The 16,489-nt window shown below is 46.5% G+C and overlaps 2 protein-coding genes across 3 annotated transcripts in view; one reads left to right on the top strand and one right to left on the bottom strand.

Annotated features, from left to right (window-relative positions):
• The window catches only part of FBXO16 (F-box protein 16), an 810,609-nt gene that overhangs the window by 626,436 nt on the left and 167,684 nt on the right, over window positions 1–16,489 (bottom strand). The gene's annotated exons all lie outside the window — the stretch shown is intronic.
• Window positions 1–16,489, top strand: part of EPHX2 (epoxide hydrolase 2) — a 96,077-nt gene that overhangs the window by 18,388 nt on the left and 61,200 nt on the right. Inside the window, exons 2-7 of the mRNA XM_083494481.1 lie at window positions 2,529–2,613; window positions 3,275–3,434; window positions 5,184–5,374; window positions 8,558–8,680; window positions 14,653–14,727; window positions 15,672–15,767. Of these exons, the coding sequence (XP_083350607.1) occupies window positions 2,529–2,613; window positions 3,275–3,434; window positions 5,184–5,374; window positions 8,558–8,680; window positions 14,653–14,727; window positions 15,672–15,767 (730 nt within the window). The remainder of the gene's footprint in view (window positions 1–2,528; window positions 2,614–3,274; window positions 3,435–5,183; window positions 5,375–8,557; window positions 8,681–14,652; window positions 14,728–15,671; window positions 15,768–16,489) is intronic.

The raw sequence follows: 16,489 nt of genomic DNA, 5'->3' as shown, positions 1-16,489 counted from the left end.
CCAGCAACTGGGTCTTAATCTTCCTCCCTATCGCCTGTTCCACCGCGGAATAATGAAAGACCATCAAAGAGATTAAAACACCAAGCACCGGCTTCCAAGGTATTGCGTACATTTCAGCTGGAAAGGCTAAAACTCACTTAGTCAGGATACACCCTTGAGCAGTTCCCCAGAACAAAGAGATACGGATACTGCCTTAATTACGAAGGCTGGAGATTATCTGATTGAAAAGGAGGCAGATGAAAGAACCTGAGGTTTGGTCCGTTTCCCTTCTTGACATCTTAGTACTACAAGGGTATGCCTGGAAAGATTATTATTGCTTTAATTAACAACCCGCCCTTCACCCTAAGGTCCCAGGGCTGGTTGCAACAGTTTTGAATGCAATCGGATTGGTGAAGCCATCACTTTTATAGCTTTCGAGTTCAAACTTAAACCTGCGGTGCTGGCTGGCATTTCCATTGATGCAATTGAATAAGAGTTTGTCCTTGAGCTCTAGTTGACTCTCTTTTGTCCACAGGACTCCCTCCCCTGCTTGTGAAGCCTCTTTGCCTGTGTGCCCCCTTCCTTTGAACCCTGCAAGGCCCACCAAAGGCCTTCCTAGAATGCAGCTAGAATGACCAAGGGGGTGGAGTGGCTCCCCGTGAAGTTAGGCAACGTTGGGGCTTTTCAGTTTCAAGAAAAGGACAGCAACAGGGGGCATGGTGCAAGTTTTCAAAATTATAGAATGGGGAAGATGGATAGAGAAAAGTTAGATAAGCCTGCTGGGCCAGATGAGTCACTGGTCTGGTCCATGTTCTTTTGCTTCTGGGAAACTTGGCTTGGTTGGGCTTCCCAGGCATGTACAGTGGTGCCCCGCAAGATGAATGCCTCGCAAGACGGAAAACCCGCTAGACGAAAGGGTTTTCCGTTTTGGAGGTGCTTCGCAAAACGAATTTCCTATGGGCTTGCTTCGCAAGACGAAAATGCCTTGCGAGTTCCTGCGGGGTTTTTTTCCTCCCCCCCCCCTTTTCCCCAAGCCGCTAAGCCGCTTATCAGCTGATCCTAAGCCGCTAAGCCGCTTAACAGCTGATCCGCTAAGCCACTTAACAGCTGATCTGCTAAGCCGCTAAGCCGCTTATCAGCTGAGCTGCTAAGCCGCTTATCAGCTGATCCGCTAAGCCGCTAAACTGCTTATCAGCTGATCCGCTAATCCGCTAATAGCGCTAATCCGCTAAGCCGCTAATGGGCTTGCTTCGCAAGACGAAAAAACCGCAAGACGAAGAGACTCACGGAACGGAGGCTGCTTTCTATAGACATGCACGGAAGCCCCCTCCTCCTTCCATCCAGGCAAGCCAAAGACATTATCAAGAGTTCCAGGACACATTCCAGCCTGGTGCAAGCCTGCTAAAGGGGGCGTGGTCTGGAGAGTCGCAAGGGCCACTCAGAGAGAACGTGGGGGCCACAGAAGGCCTGAGTTTACCGACCCTTGGTATAAAGTGAGAAGCCTACATGGTCTTCAGGGTGTGTTTGTTTCATATATATATATGTTACAGTGGTACCTCGGGTGACATACGCTTCAGGTTACAGACGCTTCAGGTTACAGACTCCACTAACCCAGAAATAGTACCTCGGGTTAAGAACTTTGCTTCAGGGTGAGAACAGAAATCGTGCTCCGGCGGTGCGGTGGCAACGGGAGGCCCCATTAGCTAAAGTGGTGTTTCAGGTTAAGAACAGTTTCAGGTTAAGAACAGACCTTCGGAACGAATAAAGTACTTAACCTGAGGTACCACTGTATATTGTAAGCCGCTCTGTAATTCAGATGAAAGGTGGAATATTAATATTATTAAAATTAATAAAACTTAAGGAACCTGAAGGAGCGTCTCCACCCCCATCGTTCTGCCTGGACACTGAGGTCCAGCGCCGAGGGCCTTCTGGCGGTTCCCTCATTGTGAGAAGTGAGGTTACAGGGAACCAAGCAGAGGGCCTTATCGGTGGTGGCACCCACCCTGTGGAATGCCCTCCCTTCAGATGTGAAGGAAATAAGCAGCTATCTTATCTTTAAAAGACATCTGAAGGCAGCCCTGTTTTGGGAAGCTTTTAATATTTAATGCTGTATTGTTTTTAACACTCGATTGGAAGCTGCCCAGAGTGGCTGGGGAAACTCAGCCAGATGGGTGGGGTATAAATAAAAAATTATTATTATTATTTATTTATTTATTTATTATTTATTTATTAACAAGCTGTGCTATCATAATGATTAAGGCCTTAAATGATAATTTTAGGTTATATGTTAGCGATTAAATTTTAATTTATATATTTATTAACTGTTGCTATATCTGTATTGTCGCTGTTATACCTAGTTTGCAAATTCAGATGTATCCCTGTTGTGTTTTATGATTCCTTGATATTGTATGTGGGCTGGAACTGGTCTGTGACCGAAATAGTAAATTCATCATCATCATCATATTATTAATTTACAGTGGAGCAGAGATTCATTTGCCAGTCTTACTGTGGTCTAATTTTGTATGTGTGCGTGTGCTTTCATCTTCTAGTGATTTCTTCCAAAATGCTGCCTTGCAAGGAGGCACTGATGGACACTTCTCCAAAGTGATGACGGGCCAGATGGCACTCACTCAGGTAAGACTGAGGGGCTGGGGGGGGGTCTTGGCTTGGGGCAGAGCATGTCATGGGGAGTTCCATCGTTGGGATCTCTAGACAGCAGGACAGTTCCGTCCCTGGGTAGGGAACCTATAAAGCCTGGAAACCCTGGAGAGCTGCTCTCCATCCATTCAGACAACACTGAGGTGTTGTTGTTTGGTCGTTTAGTCGTGTCCGACTCTTCGTGACCCCCTGGACCAGAGCACGCCAGGCACTCCTGTCTTCCACTGCCTCCCACAGTTGGGTCAAACTCATGCTGGTAGCTTCGAGAACACTGTCCAGCCATCTCGTCCTCTGTCGTCCCCTTCTCCTTGCGCCCTCCATCTTCCCCAAGATCAGGGTCTTTTCCAGGGAGTCTTCTCTTCTCATGAGGTGGCTAAAGTCTTGGAGCCTCAGCTTCAGGATCTGTCCTTCCAGGGAGCACTCAGGGCTGATTTCCTTCAGAATGGAGAGGTTTGATCTTCTTGCAGTCCATGGGACTCTCAAGAGTCTCCTCCAGCACCAGAATTCAAAAGCATCCATTCTTCAGTGATCAGCCTTCTTTATGGTCCAACTCTCACTTCCATACATCAACACTGAGGTAGTGGGACCCAATGGTCTGACTTGTCATAAAGCAGCCTCCTGTATTCCTGTGTTTCAGATGATGGCCGACTTTGAAGAAGACTGTAAGAAGGCTGCTGGTGCCTCTGGAGCCTCCCTCCCAAAAGAGTTCTCGGTGGCTCAGGTCGTTGAGAAATTGATGGAGGAACATTCCTTCAATGCCCCTTTCCTGCGGGCAGCTGTGAGGCTCAGGGAGAACGGTAAGGGCTCCTTCGTGTGGCAAGGGGTGGCTGTTATACAACCTGGGTGCCTCCAATGGTTCACGGCTATGTTGGTGTGGTATTTTTGTGGGGTGCTTTTTTATAAGCTTAGAAGGAGCCCTTTATTTATTCACAATGTTGATATCCTTTGTTTATTGCTTGTATGTGTATATATATATATATATATATATATATATATATATATATACACACACACACACACACACACACACACACATTTTTATTAAAGTTTCACAAATTTTTAAACAAACACAAAAACACAAACAAACACAACACAAATAACAAGTATAGTTTCGGATCCTTATTTTCTTAACATCTTTCCCTGACTTCCCCGCACCTCCCCTTCTTGTATTCCAATTCCAATAGTTAGCTCAGCAAGTTCTTGTCCCCAACTTTTACCTTATTATTATTCATCTTAATTAACCAATTTTAACTTATAGACCTCAATTTAAACAACAATACTCATTCTTTACACCCTTTTCTAAGGTCGACCCAAATTCCCTTCCACAAATTTCCCAATTTGTATATTAATTACAAAACAAAATAACAGAGAGACAACATATAATTATACGCCCTTTGGATTTATTGCTTGTATGTTTAAAAGCATTTCTGAAACGCTTAACATTTTAAAAACTCTCAAAGTGGCATAGTCATACCTCAGGTTACAGATGCTTCAGGTTCCGTTTTTTCAGGTTACGGACCACCGAAACCCGGAAGTACCGGAACGGGTTACTTCCGGGTTTCGGCGGTCGCACATGCGCAGAAGCACTAAATCGTGCTGGCAGAATCCGAGACCAGGGAGAGGAGTTGGTGGAAGAAGATTGGAAAAAGTTTAAAGAATATTTACAGAAATACTGTGAAATTTATGAATGTTAAACGGACGTTGGATGGAAAATAAGCGGTGTTGGTAAAAAGATTAATAAGAATATGTAAATATAGATTGATAATGAGGGAAAATGTATTGTTAATATAGGTTAAGATGTTGAGTAAGGTTAAGTGATAGAGGGTAAGGATTTGCTGAACTAAATATTTGAACTGGAATACAAAAAGGGAGGTGCGAGGAGGTCAAGAAACTAGCGAATGAAAGATAAGAAAAGACTAATCTTTTTTTACTTTTTGGCTTTTTGGGGTTCCTTATTTTTCTTTTCTCTCTTTTTCTTTTTTTCTATCTTGTAAACTGTTTTTTATTGTGTATTCTATAGGTGTTTTGTTTTGTATCTTTTCTATTTTTGTTATCTTTATTGGCTTTTGTATTTTATGTTTAAATTCTGAAGTTATTGTTTTTCTATGAAATCTTAATAAATTTTATTTTAAAAATATATTGTGCTTTGCGCATGCTCAGAAGCACAGAATCGCAACCCGCACGTGCAGAGACGTGCTGCTGCGAGTTGCGAACGTGCATCCCACATCAATCAACGTTTGCAACCCGAGCGTCCACTGTACAGCGAGCCAACAAAAAAAAGCAATATGACAGTATTCCGAAAACAGATGCAGCATGAAAGCTTTTCCCTCTGAATGGGTCATTACTATTATTATTAAATTTCCATGCCACCCTTCACCCGAAGATCGCAGGGCGGTTTACAAAGCACCCAAGCCCTTCTCCCTGCACCTTAATTCTTTATGCTATCTGAATCCACACCTGGAATTAAGATGTATTTCCTAACTATGGTACAGAATGTGGCCTGGGCTTTGGTTCATCTTCTGACTCTCCTGCCTCTCCCCTTCCAGGCTTCAAGACAGCTGTCCTGACCAACAACTGGGTTGATGACAGCCACTTCAGGCACCGTACAGGCCTTGCCCTGTGTCTGCTGAACAGATATTTTGACCGGGTGATTGAGTCATGCCGTGTCGGTCTGCAAAAGCCAGATCCCAAGATCTATGAGTATGCGCTGGATGTGCTGAAAGTGAAACCTGAAGAGGTTGGTGGCACACATCTGAGAGCCAGTGTGGTGTAGTGGTTAAGAGCAGTAGACTTGTAATCTGGGGAACCGGGTTCGCTTCCCCGCTCCTCCACATGCAGCTGCTGGGTGACCTTGGGCCAGTCACACTTCTCTGAAGTCTCTCAGCTCCACTCACCTCACAGATTGTTTTTTGTGGGGAGGAAGGGAAAGGAGATTGTGAGCCGCTTTGAGACTCCTTCGGGTAGAGGTAAAGCGGGATATCAAATCCAAACTCCTCCTCCTCCTCCTCTTCTTCTTCTTCTTCTTCTTCTTCTTCTTCTTCTGTCCTGTACTTGCAAAAAGCTTCTGTTGTTCCCTTCAGGATCTCTCTCTCTCTCTCTCTCTCTCTCTCTCTCTCTCTCTCCCTCTCTCTCCAGATGTGTTTAACATCAGTCCTGAACTGCAGGGAGTTGGACTAGCTGACCCCTGGGGTCACTTTCAACTCTACAATTTTATGATTCTACGCTCTGGTGCAGGGGTGGTGGTGAGGAACCTTTCACTGTCAGAAAGTTCTCCCTACTGTTTAGCCAGAATCTCCTTCCTTGTACAGTGGTACCTCGGGTTACATACGCTTCAGGTTACAGACTCCGCTAACCCAGAAATAGTGCTTCAGGTTAAGAACTTTGCTTCAGGATGAGAACAGAAATCGTGCAGCGGCAGCAGGAGGCCCCATTAGCTAAAGTGGTGCTTCAGGTTAAGAACAGTTTCATGTTAAGAGCAGAGCTCCGGAACGAATTAAGTGCTTAACCCGAGGTACCACTGTAGTTCGAATCCATTGGTTCAGCTCCTCCCCTCTGGAGCAGCAGAAAACAAGCTTGTTCCATCTTCCACGTGGCAGCCCTTCAGATATTTGAAGGGGACCATCCTGTCACCTCTCAGTCTCCTCTTCTCCAGGCTAAACACACCATGCGCCCTCAAACTTTCCCCGTAAGATTTGGTTTCCAGACCCTTGATCATCTTGGTTGTTTTCCTCTGTACACTCAGTGCCAGTTGTGTGGCAGGTAAAGACATGGCAGGGCCAAAAAGGGGCTTGTATGCACCACTGATCAGCTGTTTGGCAGCACCCACAACTCTCCCCCCCCCTTTGCAATTGCCAACAATCAGCTGACTGCGCGAGCAAAAAATGGCTCACCTGATGTCGTCGTGATGTCAAGCGAGCATCCTCACCTACCTGTCAGACGTGGCCACAGGATGGTGGCGGGAATGGGTCTTGTGGTGAAAAACAAGTATTCACAGAGCAAATTGGATGAAGCCTTTGGAGAAAATCCATGATCCGTTCTCCTTTCTCTTTAAATTTAGTTTCAGAAGTAGGTCGGTGTGTATATACATGTAATTTGGACCCCAGTGGTGGTCGATGGGGAGAGCAAAGCCATACCATTTTCCTGATTTGATCCACACACTCAGTATACTCTTTGCCACATTAGAGGGGATAAGGCCTGTGGTCCCAGTCCAAACAGAGCAAAATGCAGTGTGTATGTTTGTTTGGCGCTCTCTCTCTCTCTCTCTCTCTCACACACACACACACACACGTGCACACAGAGACACACAGACACACACTCATACTTGGCATGTTTGTATTCAACTCTTCAGTTAAAAATGTTTGATAAAAGCAGCAATGCAAAAGCCAGCTGCAGGTGGCTGGAAAGCAAAACAGGATGTTGATGTCTGCAACTGTACTGGTGGGAAAAAGGGGCAGTCCATTCTCTGTACTGAGCACCGGATGTTAGCTCAGAGTGTCATCTGACCTGTGCTGGAAGTACAGGGGCGGGGCGGTGACTCTTCTGCTGGAGTCTGGAGGGTGCAGTCACGTTACTATGTACTGCTGAAATGACAGGAATAAAAGACATGTAAATAGACTCCTGTCTGTCTCTTTCCCCTCCCTGGGGGAATGCAGGGAGGGAGAGAAGTCCAGAGGGTGTGTTCTTCTCACGTCTGTCGAGGAGAATCGCCGATTTATGACCTTGCCTGCCGGGAGACGCAGACGGGAAGGTCAACAAGTATCTCACTCGGTTTCCCGAGGGAGGCCAGTTACCTCTGACTGTGAGCTGAGATACTGACAAAAAAGGCTCCCTGAGAAGCCTACATGCGATCAGTTGAAACAGTCCCTGCCCACAAGCTGCCAATCTAAAGGGGGTGGGGAGCACAACACACAAGGGAGAAGGGACAGGAATGGAAGCAGGGGGCATGAATCAAACTCAGGCACCCGTTCTTAGGGAGCTGTTCTTACATGTCATCAGCCAGTCCTCCAAAGGAGAGAGAGAAAGAGACTGTGACCTGTCCGGGAAATTGTGGCGGAGAAAGGGTTAACTGCCCCCACTTGGCTGCTCTTTTGATTCAATCTTGCCAGACCACAGTGTTAAAAGTGTGAAGCCCAGGATTGCAGATAATGGATCTCTAGGCTCTTTCCTAGCTTGTCCACCAGCATTCTGCTGCAGATTGTAGTCTTCCCCAGTGGCTATGGGGTTATGCTTGGGGCTGGCTGATCTAGAAGGTCAGAGGGATGGATGGATCAAATCCCTTGAAGGTTTTGGGGGCAGAGGGTGGTGTCATGACTCCTAGCCCCTTCAGATTATGCCAGTTCCCTAGGCAAATCAGGACAGTGCTGTTTTCCTTGCTGCAGAATTAGGACTGGCTGGGTGCAGAATAAGTTTTTTTAAAAAATTGTGGTGTATACAGTGGTGCCTCGCAAGACGAAATTAATTCGTTCTGCGAGTTTTTTCGTCTTGCGAATTTTTCGTCTTGCGAAGGACGGTTTCCCAAAGTCTTCAAAATCACCAGAGTCTTCAAAAACCTCAAAAAAGGCTACCACACCGCGTGCTATGAGTTGCTCCTCGAAGTCAAGTCGCAACTGCACCTCTTCAAGCAATGCACCCTGGGTATTAACCGTTTTAAGAAAAAGGAAACAAACTTGCAAGACGTTTTCGTTTCTTGTCTTGCGAAGCAAGCCCATAGGGAAATTCGTCTTGCGAAGCAACTCAAAAAACGAAAAACTCTTTCGTCTTGCAAGTTTTTCGTCTCGCGAGGTACCACTGTATACACAAGGCATTCCTTGCAGCCACGAGGTAGTCAGAGGCCCACTAGATCTAATAGTGGCAGAACAGGATAGGTGCGTTCCTCCTTTCCTTTCAGCTGACTCTGGCTTTTGCTTCTTCCTCGCGCCAGGTTATTTTTCTGGATGACACTGGCGCAAACTTGAAGCCCGCTCAGGAGATGGGCATGGCCACCATCCTTGTGAAAGATTTTGACTCGGCTCTGAAGGAGCTGCAGGATCTGACGGGAGTTCAGGTGAGGAGCTTTTTTGTATGCGGACATTGAGTGGAAATGACTTTCTCTCTGTAGGTTGGTTCCTGAGTTTCAGCAATTGCACCTGTGGATTGCATTGCAATCCTAACAAGTAATGGACATAAGAAGGGGGCTGCTGGATCAGGCCACCATGCTGTCTAAATAATAAATTAGTATTGGATCTTTAGAAGAAGGCAGCCCTGTGTGGGGAAGTTTTTAATGCTTGATGTTTTACTGCGTTTGCTGTTTTAATTCGTTGGAAGCTGCCCAGAGTGGCATATAAATTATTATTATTACTAATCCAGGATCCTGTTTGCCCAGTGGCTAGCCGGAGGCTGCAAATGGAAACCTACAAGCAGGATTTGAGCACGAGAGCATTCTCCTCTCATCTCCTGTGGTTTCCAGCGACTTCTGTTCAGAAGTTGTTGCAGCCTCCAATTCCTTAGTCTTGACACTGTGCCTCTGTTGATGCAGCCTTGAATAGCATCAGCTTTTTTGCTGCTTCATCAAATTGTGTTTATTATTTATTTATTTATTTATTTATTTATTTAATTTTATATATACCCCACCCTCCCTGGCCAAGACCGGGCTCAGGGCAGCTAACATCAGGTATAAAAACAATTGATTAAAATACAACTTAAAAACAAGATTATAATACTACTTCAAATGCAGCCTCGTTTGAGTGGAAGCCCAGATCAAAAACTGTTGGGGGTGGTGGGGGGAAACGTCAAATCTTCACCAAGGCTAACTATCCAGACTGGTCCTACATGGGCCAGAAAAGCCAGGGAAGTCCCCAAATAGGAGTTCCATCACAGAAGGAGAAAGGAAAGAAAAGAGGGGAATGGGATCAAGTTGATTCCAAGTGAAAGGCCAGGTGGAACAACTCTGTCTTACAGGCCCTGCAGAAAGAAATCAGATCCTGCAGGGCCCTGGTCTCATGAGACAGAGCGTTCCACCAGGCTGGAGCCAGTGTTGAAAAGGCCCTGGCTCTGGTTGAGGCTAATCTGACTTCCTTAGGGCCCGGGACCTCTAGGGTGTTGCTATTTATGGACCTTAAGGTCCTCCACGGGGCATACCAGGAGAGGCAGTCCTGTAGGTACAAGGGTCCTAGGCCGCTTGTGGTCTCCTAAGACCCCTAGATCCTTTTCAAATTTACATATTACATTTGCGCAGCTGGCCATTCCTGCCTAAGTGCATTTATCCTTGCATTTATCCCCATTGAATTTCAGTTTGTTAGTTTGGTCCCAGTTGTCTGATCTGTTAAGGTCATGTTTAATCCCGATTCTGTCTTCTGCAGTTTGGTTCATCTGCAAATTTGACGAGTGTTCCCTCAATTCCTACATCCAAGTTGCTTATAAATATGTTGAACAACAACGGGCCCAGGGTAGAACCCTGAGGCTCCCAACTTGTCACCCAGGATGATGAGGAACCAGCAGTGAGCACTCCTTTGGGTTTGGTTGGTCAACTATCTGCACATAACACAACAGCCTGTTCACATAACGTAGCTTTTGCAAGATGAGCGATGTGACAAGCCAGTTGGCTTCTGTCGGGAACTGGTTGGCAGCCCGTGAGCTGAAGGCTTAAGTGCTTGCAGAGTGAAGCAACTTTCAGTCACGCTTGAAAGGTGAGGTGGCTGCCTTGCCAGGCTTGATGCTGGAAGAGAAGAACCTTGCAGTTGTAGCTCTGCAGGAAACATTTCTGACATTTTGTGGGTGTAGGAAGGCAGTGAGAACAATAACAATCATTTATTTTTTGATACCCCGCCCATCAGACTGGGTTTCCCCACCGCTCTGGGCGGCTTCCAACCAAATATACAAAAACACAAATGTCAGGTCTATTGGGATACTGCCGGAGAGACGGGGGCATCATGCAGGCCCCCAGCTGGCTCCAGCCACCGGCCGGCAGCCGGACAATCACCGTCTCCCTTGGAACAGCATCAATCAGTGACATGAGCCTCAGATACGTTTAGAGACCTGTGCACGCTCTGTCAGCAGAGTGTGTAAATCTCACAGCAGAAGAGGCGGAGGGAGCCATGTGTAAGCAGTATATTACAGCATTTTATTCAGCAGCAGGAACAAAGGGAAAAAAATGTCTGCTTTCCTTAGTCTCCAGGCAAAACAGCAATGCAAAAGCTCTATACAAACGGAAGTTCCCAGCAGATCTGTGCTGAAAGTAAACAGGCATGTGACACACAGTCATGCCTGTACTCTTTTAAGGTGGAACGGAACTATATCCTAACAAGGTCTTCCTCAGCCTTCTGGAAATACCAACTGATGGCTCATGTCTTATTGCACTTCCATATTTAATAATCTAACTAAGATTATGGCCACTGGGCCCATCACCTCCTGGCAAATAGAAGGGGAAGAAATGGAGGCAGTGAGAGATTTTACTTTCTTGGGCTCCATGATCAATGCAGATGGTGACAGCAGTCACAAAATTAAAAGACGCCTGCTTCTTGGGAGAAAAGCAATGACAAACCTAGACAGCATCTTAAAAAGCAGAGACGTCACCTTGCCAACAAAGGTCCGTATAGTTAAAGCTATGGTTTTCCCAGTAATGATGTATGGAAGTGAGAGCTGGACCATAAAGAAGGCTGATCGCCAAAGAATGGATACTTTTGAATTATGGTGTTGGAGGAGACTCTTGAGAGTCCCATGGACTGCAAGAAGATCAAACCTCTCCATTCTGAAGGAAATCAGCCCTGAGTGCTGACTGGAAGGACAGATCCTGAGGCTGAGGCTCCAAGACTTTGGCCACCTCATGAGAAGAGAAGACTCCCTGGAGAAGACCTTGATGTTGGGAAAGATGGAGGTCACAAGGAGAAGGGGACGACGGAGGACGAGATGGTTGGATAGTGTTCTCGAAGCTACCAGCATGAGTTTGACCAAACTGTGGGAGGCAGTGGAAGACAGGAGGGCCTGGTGTGCTCTGGTCCAGGGGGCCACGAAGAGTCGGACACAACTAAAGGACTAAACAACAACAATTTAGTCATCTAGCTTAGTATCGTTTGCACTGACTGCCAACAACTCTCCAGGCTTCCAGGCAGGGACTGGAGCTGCTGGGAGCGTCTTCACGCAGCGCAAATGCTCGCCCACTGAGCTATGGCCCTTCCCTAAATGACACCTCAAATTATCTCTGCCACTAACGTCCCCTCCACCAACAAGGAATGAAATGAACCTGGGGAAAGAGGTTAACAGCAGAGCATCCTGAGGCTGCGAAGGAGGCAGCTGCGTCAAGGGTTATCCAGGACTGCTGATTTCAGCAGTGTTGGGCATATTAACCTTGTAAACCTTCCTCCGTGACTGGCCCAGCAGGATCTCGTTACTCAGTGCCGGAGCAAAGTGCCTCTCCGTAGTGCTTCCGTCGCTCCTAGTTCTAACAAGCTGCTGCATTTTCCCTCCCCGTCTACAAAGGTAGCTCACGTACCAGCTGATTCTTTGAAAGTGGATCCCCTCCATCCTTTGGAAGGTTCCTTTCTTCTGCTCTCTAGAGAGGCCTCTGCTGAGTGAACTATTAACCGCAGAAGCGTAGAAACTTTCTCTTCTGCACTGACTGAGCCAGGCTTGTACTTTTGCACTCACTGAATTGCTAGGTTTTGTGGTATGTCCTGAAAAAAAGAAAATACAAAGGGCGCTTTTAGATGACAAGATTGTTTCAGAGCAGGAAAAATCTTTTGAACCTTTGGATCATCTTAATTGCACTCCATTTACATTTCAATATGGGCATTTGCATGTGTGTGGCATTGAGCAGAACTTTGCATTTTTGCTTGCTTTTTAAAATGCAGTAGTATTTAATATTTAAAAGGCAAGTTTCCAGACCTCATGGTTGTAGATATTAGAAAGGTTGCTATTTATCTAGGCCTCCCATGTGTATGAGAGCTAAGCATGTTTGCTGCGCATGAAAAATACCTTTGCCTCTTTCATACACAAGCGTTTTTGGATATTTCCCAGGCTTCCTGACAATTCACTGAACCAGTTGTCATTTTCTTGGGTTGGCATTTGGGGACTGAGGTTTGCAGGACTTCCTTTGCTTTAGTGCAGGTCAGTGTCTGCTTGCTCCTCAGTCTGAAAAACAGCCCCCCAAAAAACACCACCAAACGATTCCTTCACCACACCACCACACATAAGCACCTTGCATGGGACGCTACGGTGAACAAGAGGTTCTGAGTACCAAACAAGTGACCAAAGAGGAAGCAAGAAAAACCAAGATAAAGAGAACCTTCCAGCCAGCTTGACGAGATGCCAGAATGTCATTGTGGGTAGACTCTGGTGCTAGACTCTGGCTGCATTCCCATCTCTGATAAACCTTGAAGTTCCTTGAATGCTTTTAGGACAGTCTCTCTCTGCTTCTTTGCCTCGCCACAGAATCATGATGGGGTAGAAATTTGGTTCAGCTTGCGGCCTAGGGCCCACTTACCTGGGACCGCTTCTCCTGGTATGCCCCACGGAGGACCTTAAGGTCCACAAATGACAACACTCTGGAGGTCCCAAGTTGCAAGGTGGTTTGATTGGTCTCAGCTAGGGCCAGGGCCTTTTCAGTACTGGCCCCGACTTGTTGAAACTCTCTGTCACAAGAGACTAGGGCCCTGAGGGACTTGACATCTTTCTGCAGGGCCTGCAAGACAGAGCTGTTCCGCCTGGCCTGTTCCAGTCTGACCCTTATGTCTTCCCTCCCCTTATGGTTTTGATTTATGGGCTACTAATAAAACGAGGCTGCTTTTTAAATTGTATTTTAATCTGTATTTTAAATTGGGTTTTGGGGGTTTTTTGTTTTGTTTGCCCCCCTATTATGTTTCTATTGTAATTTTACTGGTGTTAGCTGCCCTGAACCTGGCTCTGGCTGGGGAGGGCAGGGTATAAATAAAAATTGTTGTTGTTGTTGTTGTTGTTATTATTATTATTTCAAGGCAGACCTCCCTGCTTTGCGCTTTCCCAAACAATATGTGAACTGAAACGCATCCATTCTTTGAAATCCTCACTTTCCCGAATTTTTCGGTGCAGTTCTCCAGCCAAGTAACGTGCACATAAATGCATAAAAAACCCCACATGCGGTGAAAACTTGAATGTTCGCTTTAAACCAAAGGTTCCCAAAGTGGGCAGTGGAATCACCTAGTGGGGTGCTAAGAGGCAAGGGGGAGGCAGGGAACCAAACTTGAGACTGGAAAAATTGAGAAACCCAAAGATGAACATATTGGTCCATTTCGATTTCTTTCGGGTTTCTCATTTGGCCACATTTCTGTATCGGTTTGCCGATTTCTTTGGGCAGCATCCAACTAACTTGCTCCTGTCAGTTCAAAGATTTCCACTTCTGCGGTAGCGCTTTTCCTGCCTCTTAAAGGGTAAAGGGACCCCTGACCATTAGGTCCAGTCGCGGACGACTCTGGGGTTGCGGCGCTCATCTAGCTTTATTGGCCGAAGGAGCCGGCGTACAGCTTCCGGGTCATGTGGCCAGCATGACTAAGCGAACCAGAGCAGCGCACAGAAATGCCGTTTACCTTCCCGCTGGAGCGGGACCTATTGATCTACTTGCACTTTGACGTGCTTTCGAACTGCTAGGTTAGCAGGAGCAGGGACCGAGCAACGGGAGCTCACCCCGTCGTGGGGATCCGAACTGCCGACCTTCTGACCGGCAAGTCCTAGGCTCTGTGGTTTAATCCACAGTGCCACCCGTGTCCCTTCCTGCCTCTTATGCTCCCCTAAGTGTGGGTTCCCCTGACCCCTCAGAAAAGGGTTGGGAAGGTTGCAGGGTGTGCACCAAAAAGAGTTTAGGTTCGCAAGTGGAAGTCCTTCCACTAACAGAATGAGTTAGTTGGATGTCTCCCATTAAAAAGAAGTACTTGTCAAAATTCATCTGTGCTTTACTGCGCATGTCTCCTAATTACACACCTTGTGTATTAGGCAGCTTTCTGCTATTCCTGTATCTGCAAAAGGTGTTTGAAATCTCTCTCCTTCCTTCAATTATCTACTTCTTCCCAGCTTCTTGAGCAGGAGGAATGCCTTCCGCCCGCCTGCGAACCGGAGAGTGTGGTCCACGGCTATGTGACTATCAAGGTAAGAGCAGATGGGCTGCTTTGGGGGTTAGGATCCTATAGGTGCTTTCTCCGGGGAAAAGAATCCTGTGAGTTGTTCCTTGAAAACTGCCATGAGACACTTCGTTGCTGGGAGGCTGGCATGTATACACTGCAAACAAATGAAGCCAGTCCCGTCGCTGCTACTTTGCATTTGTCAAATCTGCTCTGCAGATTGACGCATGAGAGTCCAGTGGTGGCTTCCCAGACTGCAGCAATCTTGACTTTCTGGCAACTTGGAACTTATTTATTGTATTTTTATTCACCTGCAGATTTGTAAACCTCTTCACAACCCAAAGTCACCAAAGTGGGGTACAATAAACCGAGACAAAATAGAAAACACAAAAGAAACAATCTTTTTTCCCCAAAAAATATTTTTAATCATTTTATAACACAAATAAAGAACACAAACAAAAACAAACAATACAAACAAATTCTGGTCATATCCTTATTTTTCTAAACATTGTTAAATGGGCTTCCCCAAGTTCCACCTATCTGATTTTCATTTTACTTCATCTTTAGCAGTTTATATATATCATAATTTCTAACCATCTTTTTTCTTTTAATCACACTTAAAATAACTTCACATTTTATCACTTACAAATATTACTATTTTAAAATACACTATTTTCTACTTCTAACCCTACAGCCTATATCCACTTCCAAAGCTATTCTGAGATTTAAATATTAACGTATTTTTTCAAATATTCCTTAAACTTCTTCCACTCTTCTTCCACCGTCTCTTCTCAGTCTTGCTCCCTCTTCCATGTGACAGTGCTTCAGATAGTTGAAGGTGGCTCTGATGTCACCTTTTCTCCAGCCTTGATGTTCTTTGTCATGCTGGGCTTTGTCCTGCGATTTGGACGTGATGTCGCTTCCACCTCCGTCTGCGATTCTGACTCATGTCTTACACTGTCTCCCCTTTAGCCTGGTACCCGGCTGCACTTTGTGGAGCTGGGTAGCGGCCCGGTCGTTCTCCTGTGCCACGGCTTCCCAGAGTCCTGGTTATCTTGGAGGTACCAGGTAAGAGATATTCCGTGCAGGTGGAGAGAAGGGTGACCTCCATCCTTTATATTTGCAACAGGGCCCCATTAGCGCCCACCGCACTGTGTGCAGCAGCCTCCCATAACCTGATGCTTTGGACTACAACTCCCATCAGCCCCAGCCAACGCACCTGGGATTCGTAGTGTGGAATGGCGAAGAGGGAGGCGGGTCTTGTGCGGGCAGGCTGCATGCATTGGTTTCTCCTGTGCACAGGGAGCTTTAACCCAGCCTTTTCCTGGTGTTTTGGAGCACAACTCCTATCCAAGCCCATCTGGGACTCACCCAAGACCTGAGAAATTATTATGGAGGACCCAATAAAAGGTGGAGAGGTGTGAACCGCATGGGCTGGAAAATGAATTCGGCTGCTGCTCTGGTTTGCATGGACAAGCAGGGTCCCCCAAACCCTGGGCAGCCCCCTTGAGGAATAACGACTCAAGACAACGTGCTTAAAATTGGCCACAACTTTATTATGTTTCAGATGTGGGTAGACCTTGGCTCAGGCATTGGGCATTTATTCCTCCCAGTCCCCCGCCAGGGATCTGGGGAGCATCAGGGTTATCCAGTGGGGGGGGGTGGGCTGGCTCTGGAGAACATATGTTCAAGCAGAGAGAGCCCGCCCCCGTTACGTCGCCGTCGCAGGGGAGAGCAATGACGACCTCTAGGCGTACAGCCAGAGCCTCCCCTCAAAACAACCCCTTTAA

Source organism: Podarcis liolepis, assembly GCF_965112155.1.
Source record: "Podarcis liolepis genome assembly, chromosome: 3".
NCBI lineage: Eukaryota > Metazoa > Chordata > Lepidosauria > Squamata > Lacertidae > Podarcis > Podarcis liolepis.
This window is presented reverse-complemented; position numbering and strand designations above follow the sequence as displayed.